The sequence below is a fragment of the Indicator indicator genome, chromosome Z (assembly GCF_027791375.1).
Source record: "Indicator indicator isolate 239-I01 chromosome Z, UM_Iind_1.1, whole genome shotgun sequence".
Lineage (NCBI taxonomy): Eukaryota > Metazoa > Chordata > Aves > Piciformes > Indicatoridae > Indicator > Indicator indicator.
In genome coordinates, this window is record NC_072053.1 from 48,467,597 (window position 1) to 48,480,244 (window position 12,648).

Here is a 12,648-nt window from a genome sequence, read left to right on the forward strand (position 1 = left end):
AGGGTGTTTGATAGTTTTTTTTCATCAAATCTGGAAATATAAGGTAGCAATGGTTTATCTGTTGACTTACTGGTAAGTATATTTGTAGACTGGGTTTGAAGTATGTTGGAATTCACAGAATCATAGAATCATAAAATCATAGAATCATAGATTGGTCTGGGTTGGAAGGGACCTCTGTAGGTCATCTAGTCCAACCCCCAATTCTTAAGTCTAAATTCAGGAATTAATCTTTCATCCTTTCAGCACAGTTAAGGGGTGCAGAGAAAAGTATCAAACTGCTGAGTAATTATCGGTTGCTTTTTCTCATTCCACTGAAAAGGATTTTCTTGATGCCAGTGTTCAAGGCTAATGCCAGCTAACTACCAATCTCACTCTGTTCTAAGTGATTTGTTCAGGAGGACAAGGATTGGGAAGTATGAAGTATTTCCTGCTTGCTGTGTAAAATTTGCAAAGAGATAGTCTCTTTTTAAACCCACATCAGGCACACTGCCAGTGCAACAATTCTGGATGGTATATTCCACAAGCCCCAAGCCTTGCACTGAAAATGAGTGATTATTTCCTTGTTTATTTTCATGAATCATTTGTTTGATATTGTCAGCAGATCTATATTTCTTGGATGCAATCTCCAACAAACTAGGGAATAGCATCCAACTGGTTATCAATTTACATTGCATAGATGTCACAACAGCATATGGCTTGTGAATTCCCTTTTTTTTTTTCAATTTCAAGAGACATGCAAATGTAACTTTCCAATAGCACGAATTTGTAATAAGTGGATTCATTGATAGTCTTTAACCGTGCATATGATAGGGAAGTTAAAGTCAGCATATGGAGATGTTCTAAAATATAATTGTTTTGAAGTGGCATCAAAGATCACAGAACCACAGAATATATCTGGTTGAAGGAGACTGCAAAGATCATCTAGTCCAACCTTTAACCCAGCATGGAAAGGTCAACATTAAAGCATGTCCCTACCATTCCAATGTTTGATAACCCTTTCACTGAAGAAGTATTTCCTAATATCCAGCCTAAACATCCCCTGGCATTTCTCGTAACATTTTTCTTCTAGATCTGTTGCTTGTCATCAAGGAGAAGAGGCTGCCCCCTCCTCGCTCCGACCACTGTTCAGGTAGTTTTAGAGAGTGATGAGGTCTACTCTCAGCCTCCTCTAAACTGAACAACCCCAGTTCCCTCAGATGCTTCTCATAGGTCCAAGCCTTGTTGCCCTCGTTGGCCTTCTCTGGACATGCTCCAGCACCTCAATATTCTTCCTACAGTGAGGAGTTCAGAACTGAACATAATACTTGAGGTGTGGCTTCACAAGTGCTGAGTATAGGTGGATAATCATCTCCCTCTTCCTGCTGGCCACAGTGTTTCTGACACAAGCCAGGATGCTGTTGGCTTTCTTGAGCACCTGGACACACTGCTGACTCAGGGCACACCAGTGGCTCATGTTCAGTTGACTATCAGCCCACCAGGCCCCTCTCCAAGTTGCAGTTTTCCAACCATACATCCCCAAATCTGCAACTTACCATGAGGTTGCTGTGATCCAAATGCAAGACCTGGCATTTGGCCTTATTGAACTTCATACAGTTAGCCTTGGACCAATTCAAGGGAAAACTCCTGTGTCCTAGTTTGTACCTGTTGCCCCTTGTCCTATCACTGGCCACCACTGAAAAGAACCCAGCCCCATACTCATATCCTGCTAAATACTAGGAAGATGCTTTTAGCAAATGCAGTGGAAACACAACAACAGAACAGAAATACAACAACAGAAAGTTAATTTGGATTGCTTTTTCCCTATATCTAAGTATTCTCTAAGTGATTATTTAAAAAGAACTTTGACATGATTAGAAGCACTGTGAAACTGAATCTCCAACAACCATTTCTGTCTCAATAGGTGAGTTTTGTGTCATCTCAGCTTTCCAGTTTCCTGTGCACTAAGTATCATAGACAGTCCCTGGAGAATCCTTTAGAGATTTACGTAGATCACAGTGTATAAACCTCAGTGTATAAACCCCTGTAGTCTGTAATCTGTTCAATAACCTGGGATCCTGCAAGGTCACTACACTCTTTCTGATGCAGGTCGCAGGCTTTATCATCAAGGAGGTACTGCACATGTCCAAGACATTGGATAGACCATCTGACTTTTTAAGCAGGAGAGTCTATGTAAGATATCCCGGCATTCCTGGATGGCTGCCTAAGAGCATAAACTTAACATCTGCGGGAACAAACAGCTGTCACAGATTTTCTTGTGCTTTCAACTTTGCCTTGTACTTGCATTGCCTATGTATATCCAGCAATATCTGTACTGAAATACTGCCAAGTCAATGTGTTGCATCCCAAATACATTTTTTCTTCTAGAAGGAGACAAAAGGAAGGAAGAATCCCACGGCAGACATTAGTCATATTGTCTTAAAACACTCTTTTGAAGAACATATCTTATACTCAGCCAGACACCAGGATACTGAGTAATTATTACATAGATTTATTCATATTGCCTAAAACACTATTTAAAGAAGCAAATGTACTGCAGTAACTAAAACAAAATGACACAACTATGCAGAGAATCTTTCCATGAAATAGGATGAAATACACATGTAGGGAGAGGAGGTGATGATTTCTTACCACTGATAGAGTGAAGGGCCTAAGAAGTGGTTTCAGTGTAATGCCTGTGTTGATTTGATGAGAGCAGTGTGTTATTAAGTCTGCCTTATTTTTAATATTTCCCAAATGTCCTTTGGCTTTGATTTGGTTACATTACAACAATGCTCATGAGTGAGATGAGTCCTCAGAGAGGGCAGCTTTTGGATTCTTTCTAATGACTCAAATCCAAGCTCTGTAGCACCAAATGAAATCAAGGAAATGACTGAAAGGAGACAGTATCTTAAGGAAGCCTTTCAGTTGTTCAAGGGAATATTTCTTCAATTAGTGAAATTCTTTTTGCTTCTTAATAGTGGATAGCATTCTATCTTCAATAGCTGGACTACTTTTGAGTCAGAAGTCATCAGTCCATTCTACAATAAATCAATTAGATGTCTTCAGCATCCCATGTGCTGCTGTGTACTAACTTCTACAGCTTTTATTCTCCTTTCCTGTCTTGTGTAATGCAAGTAATCCACCTGCACCTGAAAACCACAGAGGGAAGACAGTAAAAAGGAGAAGGGTGCAAGGGCTTTCCATCAACAAACCTCAGTTTGGGAGCAGCCAACCCACCATGTGAATCAGAGCGCCAAAATGCCAATCCATTCTGCACCCTAGCTGATGGACCAGTTTGGACCTCAAGTACCGAAACCCCTTGAAAAACCATACATGTCCTTCAGCTGCCAAATGTCTGCAGCTTTCTGTGAAACAATGAAATGAACCATTATGGTTCATTTCATGGCACTGAGAAGAGCATCATCTCCAGGACTGCACATGCACCCACAGAGAAATGTGTCCACTGCTAGCTGGCAGCCATAAGCATACCATTCAGGGAGGTGGGAAGGACAGAGGCTGGACTATGTGTTGCTTTCTCCTCTGCTCAGTATTTGGAGCAGTAAGCATGCTCAAGGAAAACAATTCTGATGAACTGCTGCATTTGGGGGCCTTGTGGGGAAACAACTACTGCCTCATGCCCCATGCCAGTTGCTCTTTGTGTTCCTCTAGCTGGGTCCTTCCTAAAGCATAAAAAGAATCCGATCACTCAAAACAAACTGAGGAAAGCTCTCTGCTAAGGATCAGATGTTACCTGGTGCATCTATGATGTGACTTGAGATTCAGCTAAAGCAGTGGCAGTGTAAGTAGCCCACTTCCTTCCTCAAGTCTGTTGTGATCAGAATGATTGCTAATCAGGCTACATCCCAAGCTACCCAGGCTGTGGGCTGCAGCCAGTGTAGGAAGATCAAGAGCTGGAACTCCTCCATCACAAGTGCAAAATAGTGCCACACTGTGGGTTTGCCATCATTGCTCCTGGATTTTGGAGTTCACCCATGTGCTTCCTCTACTGTTCAACAGAGATCTTGCCTGAACACCTGCTGAAGCTCTCACTTCTCCTGCAGACTCACAGATGGAAAGGATACAATGACATTTTGAGAGAATATTCTGTTTGCTTCAGAACAAGGGAGATAATTTTTTGCTTTCTGTACTTAATTTACACTATCATACCTACTGCTGGTAGGTGTTTTCTGGTTTATTAATAAAACTGTAGAGACATTTTTGCCCTTCCCAAAGGTAAATATTTTCTGTTCTTAACTTTGCATGTTGCTTTTGTAAGAAACTCAGAACGGTTCAGATGTCATTGGTATCCCCCATGAGGTCTCTCATGAGAGCGTTTGTCTATGCTGTAGTATTATATAGTAGTGAGAAGCTGTGTGTTGTACAAAGGAGTGTTCTTGTTACTTCTCAGTCACAGAAAGTTCCTTTACTGTTTTCACTGTTCTTTCTTCTTCGTTTCTTTCTATCATTCTGCCCTTGTATCACCTTCCTTTTTATCGTAGATGTTTTCTGTAGTAAATTGTAAGTAACCTGGATGATCTGCAGTTCACCATCTCCCAAATAACAGTAGATGTTGCCAACTATTTGGCAAGGTTTCATGGCAATGAACTGACTGCAAAGTTGAGAGTTATAAAATTTAAGGTCTGCTGAACTGATCGTTCATAGAGAATTTCAGCTGCCAGCATGTTATGTTTGATATATTCTGTGCCTCAGAGTACACTTTCATCTGGAACTATGTGTGATTTTGAATAGTAATGAAATGAGGACAGAAATGCTTTGAAATAATGAAAAGCTCTTGTTTGTCTTCACTCCATGATATCAGAATAAAGACAAGAAAACAGTGGAGGTAAGAGGCCTAATCACTGCAAGCAGCTATGTAGATAAAAGTCAAAGGGCCCTCAATTTATTTGGTTGATCATTGCATTCAGGCCAGTTCTCCCTGCAACTCTGAAGCACAAATACTGTTTTATTTTTACACATCAGCAGATAACCATTAAATCCCTAGTGAAGTATTAAAAAAACACAGCAGGGCAGGAATGTCCTACAGCATCCATTAAAACTGCAGGGAAAAGCATACATTTCCTTCCAAAACAAACAGAGAGCTTCAAAGCCATCTTACAATCTACATAATTTCTTATTTAACTCAGGTAAATTACACCTTGACATCAGCTTTATAGCATGCTTTCTAACATGAATATTGCATATTTAAAGGGAAATTTGTCCCACTGAGGCCTCTTAGTACAAATATATAGAGAAATTCCTATGCTTCTTCGGGGTCACCACCTTATCAGGAGGGAATGCATAGAGGATGTACATAAAATGCATGACTAATGAAATTGGTGGGATCTTTGTGAGCTGAACCTCTTTGCAATTGCTAGATGCACATGCGTGTGTGTGCGTGAGTGTGTGTGTGTGTGTTTCTGCAGATGGAACAATATCCTTCCTGGATTCTACTCTGGCTTCCCGACCAAGAGGAAGGAAACCATTTTACTCTACCACAAGCTGTATATGCCAACACCATGTGTACCTACTGTATTCTTCAAGGAGGGTGTGAGGAAATAATGTTTGTGATACAATAATCAATTCAGATTTGATTGGCAATATTTAATTACAGCAACCACAGAAGGTTTTGTTTTGGTTTATTATGACACTAGCTCCAAAAGTACATGGACATTTATGAGACTTTTGACAGAGGGATTACCATGCTCATCTGTTGACTGACTCTAAAGAATGTCTTGTTTCTCTTTTCTCCTCCTCTGTACCCTGTACCCCTCTATATATAAACAGGAGCTAACGCGTCTGCTCCCGACCAGCTGAGCCTGGCATTAGCCTGGAACAGAGTAGACATCGCTCGCAGTCAAATCTTTATTTACGGGCAACAGTGGCCGGTACAGTATATATATATATAGCATCTTCTACTGAAACACTTTAAGCCCTACACAACATTAAATCCATTCTGTTGACAGTGGTGGCTTTCACACGGTTTAAAACACAGCAAGACATGCCCTCAGGCAAACACAAAGGGACAGCTACGGAAAGCAGGCGTGGCTGCAAAGATAGCGTTTGGTTTTTCAGGGAAATTGTGACATCTAGCGATGCCTTAAGACTGGGACATCACACGTTTAAAGAAATGGGAAGCAACACATTTATACTATCAAGCATGATTCTACCAGCTAAGGAAAAGAAAGTATCTATTTACAGGTACCATGTTACAAAGTTAGGCTGTAAGTTAAAGGAAAGGCAAATCTTTTTGCTTTTCAAGCAATATGTTTTTATACACAAATACTGAATTTTATGATGATCAGATGTCAAAAAAATTGCTGCATAAATGCTGGAGGTCATCAGGTGGACCACAAGAGCTGATCAGCAATGTTACCATAGAAGTGCTGTGGCTTCAGACCTGAGTTGGTGCTAATTTCGTGCCTAGTGCTGCTTGCTCAGTCTGCTTGCCCCATCTATAGGATCAATAGAATCTGCACCATCCTGTTCTCCAGTTGCTAGCTGTGAGGGCAGCCTCCCCAGCTAGCACCATGCCCCCAGAAAGCACGGTGGCAAAACTTCTCTGCAGGAGTCGGAGGGTTGTAATTAGAGGGGTTGCTCAGCACTGTGCGGGGCTGAGAAGTAGTCTGTTGCCAGCTTGATTTGTAGATTTTTTTAACTGGTAGAAGCCATGAAGGAGTCAGAGGGAGATTGTATCTACGTGTATCTCCTTAAAGCCTACCATGTCTTCATTCAGAAGATTTAATTGGATTACAATATTCATTACTGTTGCACTTGTTTTGTCACTGTCATGGAAACTTCATGTGCTATGATTCCACAAGAATTTACAGCTCTTCATGGCAAAATTATAAGAAAAGGGAAAGCTTCTGTTTAAATACATTTTCTTTAAATGTAATGTTGCTGGAGCTGGCCGCCTCTTAAAATTGAGTTTTAAAAATCCTTGCCTTTTCAGGTAAGGAGTGAACAAGACTATTTATCTTGTCTTCAATATTGGGCATAAGTATGCATCAAAACATAGGAGAGATTTTAATGGTTTTAGACTGTCTTTATTTTTGTTGCTGCATCAGCACATCATAGCAAAAATTTGAATACATACTAACAAGCTACAATCATCTGGGAAACTAAAAGCTGGAAGTATGAGGTAATTTCTCACCCTTCTAACTCCCAACCTGCAATGGATAGAAATGGAGGGGTTCCACATAAGAAGACCTCTGGCATTTACCCTTCAAAGAAATGCTAATTGTGAAGCTATTTTTGTTTCCTCTGTTTCTGTGAATTTCCACACCACAAACAGAGGAAAAAGCTAGTAAAGACAGAATTAAAGTGAGTGTGTGTGTACATAACAAACACACCCAATATAAATAAAATGTTTGTCAGCAAAGTAAGAAATAAACATTGTAATTAGATGGTGCGGAAGTGTAGTCATCCGTTTCCTGGGCTCCAGTTCCTTGGTCCCAGTCTGGATTTCCTAGATTATATTAATCTGACAGTCATTTTTTCAGATACTCCTGTGAATCAGAAAAAAACAATACAGACTAAAACTGTGATCAACCTATTTTAAGCTTAGCAGAGCAACCCTCAAGATGTTGTCAGGATTTCCTACTTGTGCCGGGGTGACTGGACCAGCCAGATACACCCTGCAAGGCCCAGGAACAGCCTGAATTAATCATTTGCTTTGCAGGTGGGCTCCCTTGAGCAAGCAATGCTGGATGCACTGGTGTTGGACAGAGTGGATTTTGTGAAATTGCTCATAGAAAATGGAGTAAGCATGCATCGTTTTCTCACCATCTCCCGGCTAGAGGAATTGTACAATACGGTAGGGCCAGCCTAAGGCGAATTTTCTTTCTCTATATTCAATGTTCTAGCTCTCACTCATATCACAATGACGTGATGATGCACAGGACAGACCACAGCTGCTGTGGAAATTTTCCATGTTAGAATTCCACAGTGCCTTTTAGCTTGCTCACCTAATTTGTTATACAGATTTTGTAAAATATGGATTAAACCTCACACAGTACCAGCTGATTTCTGGTCATTGTAATTACAATACGATAGATCCAAGATTTAGGCACATGGCACTGTTTGGAAGACAGTAACTTGCAGGTCAGACCTGTAGGATGCTGATATATGGCTCCTGATAGTATATGTCCTCATGGTTTCAAAAAAATCATACAACTGTTAATCGAACTCAGCCACTAGAAAGAAACATTTCAAACTTCTTGGGATAATATTCTGACCTTAAAGGAGAAGTCTGATGATTTGGGGAGGTCTGTTACAGTGAAGGTCTTGCCCATGTCCTTGCTGAATGATCCAAATATGAAAGTGACTTTTAAAAATCTGTTTGCAAATTTTGTATCTTTGCCCTTAAAATGAACATAAAACTGCACAGGTTCAAATTGCTTCTGAGTTTTCAACTGCAAAACACATTCTAGCATTCACATCATTACTGCCTACCAAAAGTAACCTGTAAGTTCAAACTGCATAAATGATAGAGGAAAAATCATAAAAACATTGCCTGTTTCTTAGAATTGAAGCTCTGTCTATTGGAGAGAGGTTGTGGTGCAGTTCATAGCCCTTTTCAGAAAGCTTTTTTAAAGTCCTGCCATCATAAGGTGCCACACTGGGCTGTCACCCAGAGATGTGTTACACTGATGGTGACCGGAAGTCAGTCTTTCAAAAATGTCAATCATTAAAAGAACTCTTTACATTTGTGCAAAATACAGAGGAAGAGAGATTTGTCCCAGCCTTGAGGCAGATTCTCATCTGATTTTGTTCAGCTTGAATTTTGCCTATCAACTAGATATATCAGTACTTAACATAGCTTCTATGTATTAAGAACAGAAAGCTTATGGACTTTCTTGCTACAGAGATAAGAATTGTAGTTCCTGTACCAAAGCTAGTTTTCACAGGGAGTAAATCTGAGAACAGTCTTCAGTTCTGTAGCTAAAAGAAGGCCTTGGTCTGAGCTACAGAAGCCACCACAAATTATTCACACAAGAGGGCCAAAAGACCCAGGCTGTGAAATGCCTGGACTAATAATTATGATATATGACCTAATGCATACATAATAGCCTTAGCTCCACAAAAATAACAAGGCCAGTTAAAAAATACTACATTTCATCATGAGCCCTGAGAGTGACCTGAGAAGCAATAAACCAGAGAATCTGACTTCTGTCATGGCAAATTTGTAAAAAATATGATGAAGAATAGAATTAGAAGACAAGGGGATCAGTTTTACGTCAAGAAAGAGTTTACCTAGATTCTGTAGGGAAACATTAAGCCTTAGAACTCTATTACTGCTGTTGAAGTCAGCGTGCAGGAGAATAAGCATGTTGCATTTGGTCCACTTGCTTTTGCAAAACCTGTTTGATGATATTTCAAAATCTGAAAGGTTATTAAAGAAATTCAGCAATATGGCATAGAAGATAAGGAGCACTTGTGGTTTAAAAACTTCTTGAAGGATAGAAAACGGAGATTAAGAATTTATGGCCTGTTCTCACCACGAAAGGACATTGTGACTAGGGTCATCCAAGACCCTGGGAGACCGTCAGCAGTGGGATCACAGCTGTACAGTCTGTTTAGAGACGATCTAAAAAATATTAACTACTGGAAAGATAATGTTTGTAGGACATGTAGCACCACCCAGGGCAGGTAAATCTGAAGTGGCATATCACAGGAAATCATAGGAAAATATCATGGTAAGCAATGGGGTTACCTAGAATTAAGTGTTGGCAAGTGTGAACAATGTGTGTATGGAAATACTGACACGTAAAAACACGCATGAAGTTGTCTCATTTACAGATATAGTCAAGGAGACCAAGTCTCTTATCAGCAACAGTGAAAAACACAACAAAAAAGAAAGTATTTAATGGAAATTGTGAGAGTCTGCTGCAGAATGTTCTGCACATCAGGTGGAGTTAAAAGAAGTTTGGACAAAATCACAGGCTGTGCATGCTATTAGTAGCTTTCAGACAAGACAGCCTAGATTTAAAATAAGGCTCAGGGCCTCGCTGAGAGATCGGTGGTGGAAGCAGAAATCTTGAGTGCAGGAAGGCTGACATGTGAACAACTCTTCTTCCTCCCACTCTCTCCCAGAGGTTGTGCATGTTGTGCTGGGCTTCTGCTTTACCTAAGCCAGGAGCCTTGTCTTATATACAGGATCTTAGTTTTCATCCAGTATGGCAGTTATTTTGTGGTTTTCTTACTGAAGGGCTTTGTGCAAAAGAGAAGCCAAGTGAAAAAATGCTCTTGTAAAGTATTTTTTTAATTATTGATAACACTGTGCTCTCGGTTGCCTGAATTTTAAATTACTAAGGTGAGGAAGCCATTTCAGCATTTACAGTCGTTGGACAATGCCAAACTATTTTGCTTTTTCTTTATTTGTCGTTTGCAGAGACATGGACCATCCAACACTCTCTATCATCTAGTCAGGGATGTCAAAAAGGTAAGAGCCCAGTAGACGGTAGGTTGAAGATAATGCTATGATTGCTTTTTGTAACTAGATACAATCTCTGTTTTGCATGAGCTTTCAGTCGGAGCCTTCTCCTTCCCCTGCCGTTACAGACTGTCCTGTTTCTTTGTACGATTATGATTTTTTTGCATACAAAACACAGTTAACAAGTTATTTGTCTTGCTTTGTAGATGCTTGGTAATAGTGCTTCTGCTAGCATAATTATAGGCTCTTACATACCATGTAGATTTATGCTGTTATCTGTGTTTTTCCATACCTGCAACTGTCATCAAAGCTATTTTCCATGTTGTCAGTTTACTTCTGAGCCTATAAAACATCCCTTACCCTTCTGCTGGATCCTAGTTTATTGACACAGTATCTCATTCTGTGTCATGTGTCATATTGTTACCATCTTCCTCAGCCGAAATATACATATAGAATCGGTGCTCCCTTGTCAAGTTAATTTTAAATTAACTTGAATTATAAAGAGCATCTTGAATTATAAAGAGCCCTTAAGAGAATAGGACAGAAACACACAAAGATATAGTAATGAGAATGAGATACAAATACCTTTGGCAATGTGTTGAGGAATAAAAGTGTTATAGCAGCAGCAATGAATGAAAATCCCTTACCCTCTACATGCATGAATCAAGTAAGGGGATTTAGTCTGCCACTGACCTCATCAGTTTGAATATTCTCCCAAAGTATGTACAGATTACAACCTTGCACATCTCATAATTCAAACCACAAGGGTAGAATACTTCTGAAAGAAGATTTATTTTTTTTACATGGGACTAGATAGAAGATTGAAAAAGGAGTGAAGATTTTTTTTTTTTTTAGAGCACAGATTTTGATGGTTTCTTCTATCCCTGACAGCTGAGAAACAAAGGGGAGAGGAGTGACAAAGCATCATATATCATCTTTCTTTTAAATAATGCTACAGAACAATTAGCGGTTATGTTTAGAGGAGTTCTAGTGGTTTTCTTTGGTTAGTGTGTTACATGGCATCATCATAATTCAATTATATATACAATATTCAGTGACCATTGGCAAGTGTGAAATGCCTACAGCAGAGAATAAAACTTCCCATACACAAATTGCTTTGGACAGAGCAAAGTAAAGGCAGAGTGTTTTTAGACTGCTTCTTTTGAAGATCAAACTACCAGATTTTTTTTTTTTTAAATATGAAGTTATTTATGTGCCTATAAGCATTTGAAACAAGCATCACCTGTCTTCTTACTTTAAATTATCTTGTTTTTCCAACTCCTTCTCTTTCCCAGCATCACCTTTCTAAGTCCTCTTTCGAAGACATAGCAATTTGTATGTTGAGTGACTACATATATTTTTGTGTATCCCTAACAAAAGATGTCTTTTTAAAGGCACTTTTTGAAAGGAAGGGGGCGAGGGGTGGGCAGAAAGGCATCCAAATAGGCAAAGACAATCTACTCAGTAATATTATTTGTTCCACAGTGATTGCTAAATGTTAGGTTAGTCACTTTTCCATACATTCACTTTTATTTACTCTGTCCATATCTAAAGTCTCAAGTAATTCTCCCTACCTGAAGTTAATGTGTACCTGTATTAGAATGCATCTAAGACCTTTAAAAACAACAAACCCAGTGCAGCGCTCTAGCACCTGCATCAGAAAACTGCACCTCTGTGGCTGCATTTCTCATTTTGTCAGTGATGAGGATCAAGAGCAGTTCACTCAGAGAAAAATGACAGCTCAGCTTAGCCCTGCAACCTGAGCAGATCCCTTACCAGTCAACTAAGTTGGAAATTGGTCAGCAGATCTGACAACAGTTTAAATGAAAACACCTCTTTGGAAATAAGTTCTTGATGGACATCACTATTTGACAGTTAAGTGGCCCACTGTGCATGAAGACTAGGCTATCCTGCTGATGCTAGGCTTTTGAGTTTATATATATGCCAGATGCCTAACAGCAATCTGGCAGATTTAATAACAGTATCACAAAACATAAATATAAATACTAGATAGATAGATAGATAGATAGATAGATAGATAGATAGATAGATAGATAGATAGATAGAAAGTAGTATGTTACCTTGAGAGGACACTTGAAAGATATGCATGCTCTGTGCTTTTTATGCATATGTCCCAATTTTAAAACTGCATGGTTTAGCAGGATGGATAGTACAAAACTTTATTTCCATCTGCATCATTGTGAATTGTCAGACAGAAATCGGATGCTTACAGATCA

At 39.5% G+C, this 12,648-nt stretch overlaps 1 protein-coding gene across 1 annotated transcript in view; it reads left to right on the plus strand.

Moving 5' to 3' along the window:
• TRPM3 (transient receptor potential cation channel subfamily M member 3) overlaps positions 1-12,648 on the plus strand; it is a 302,338-nt gene that overhangs the window by 235,343 nt on the left and 54,347 nt on the right. The window contains exons 10-12 of the mRNA XM_054397381.1: positions 5,764-5,864; positions 7,658-7,792; positions 10,370-10,420. Of these exons, the coding sequence (XP_054253356.1) occupies positions 5,764-5,864; positions 7,658-7,792; positions 10,370-10,420 (287 nt within the window). The remainder of the gene's footprint in view (positions 1-5,763; positions 5,865-7,657; positions 7,793-10,369; positions 10,421-12,648) is intronic.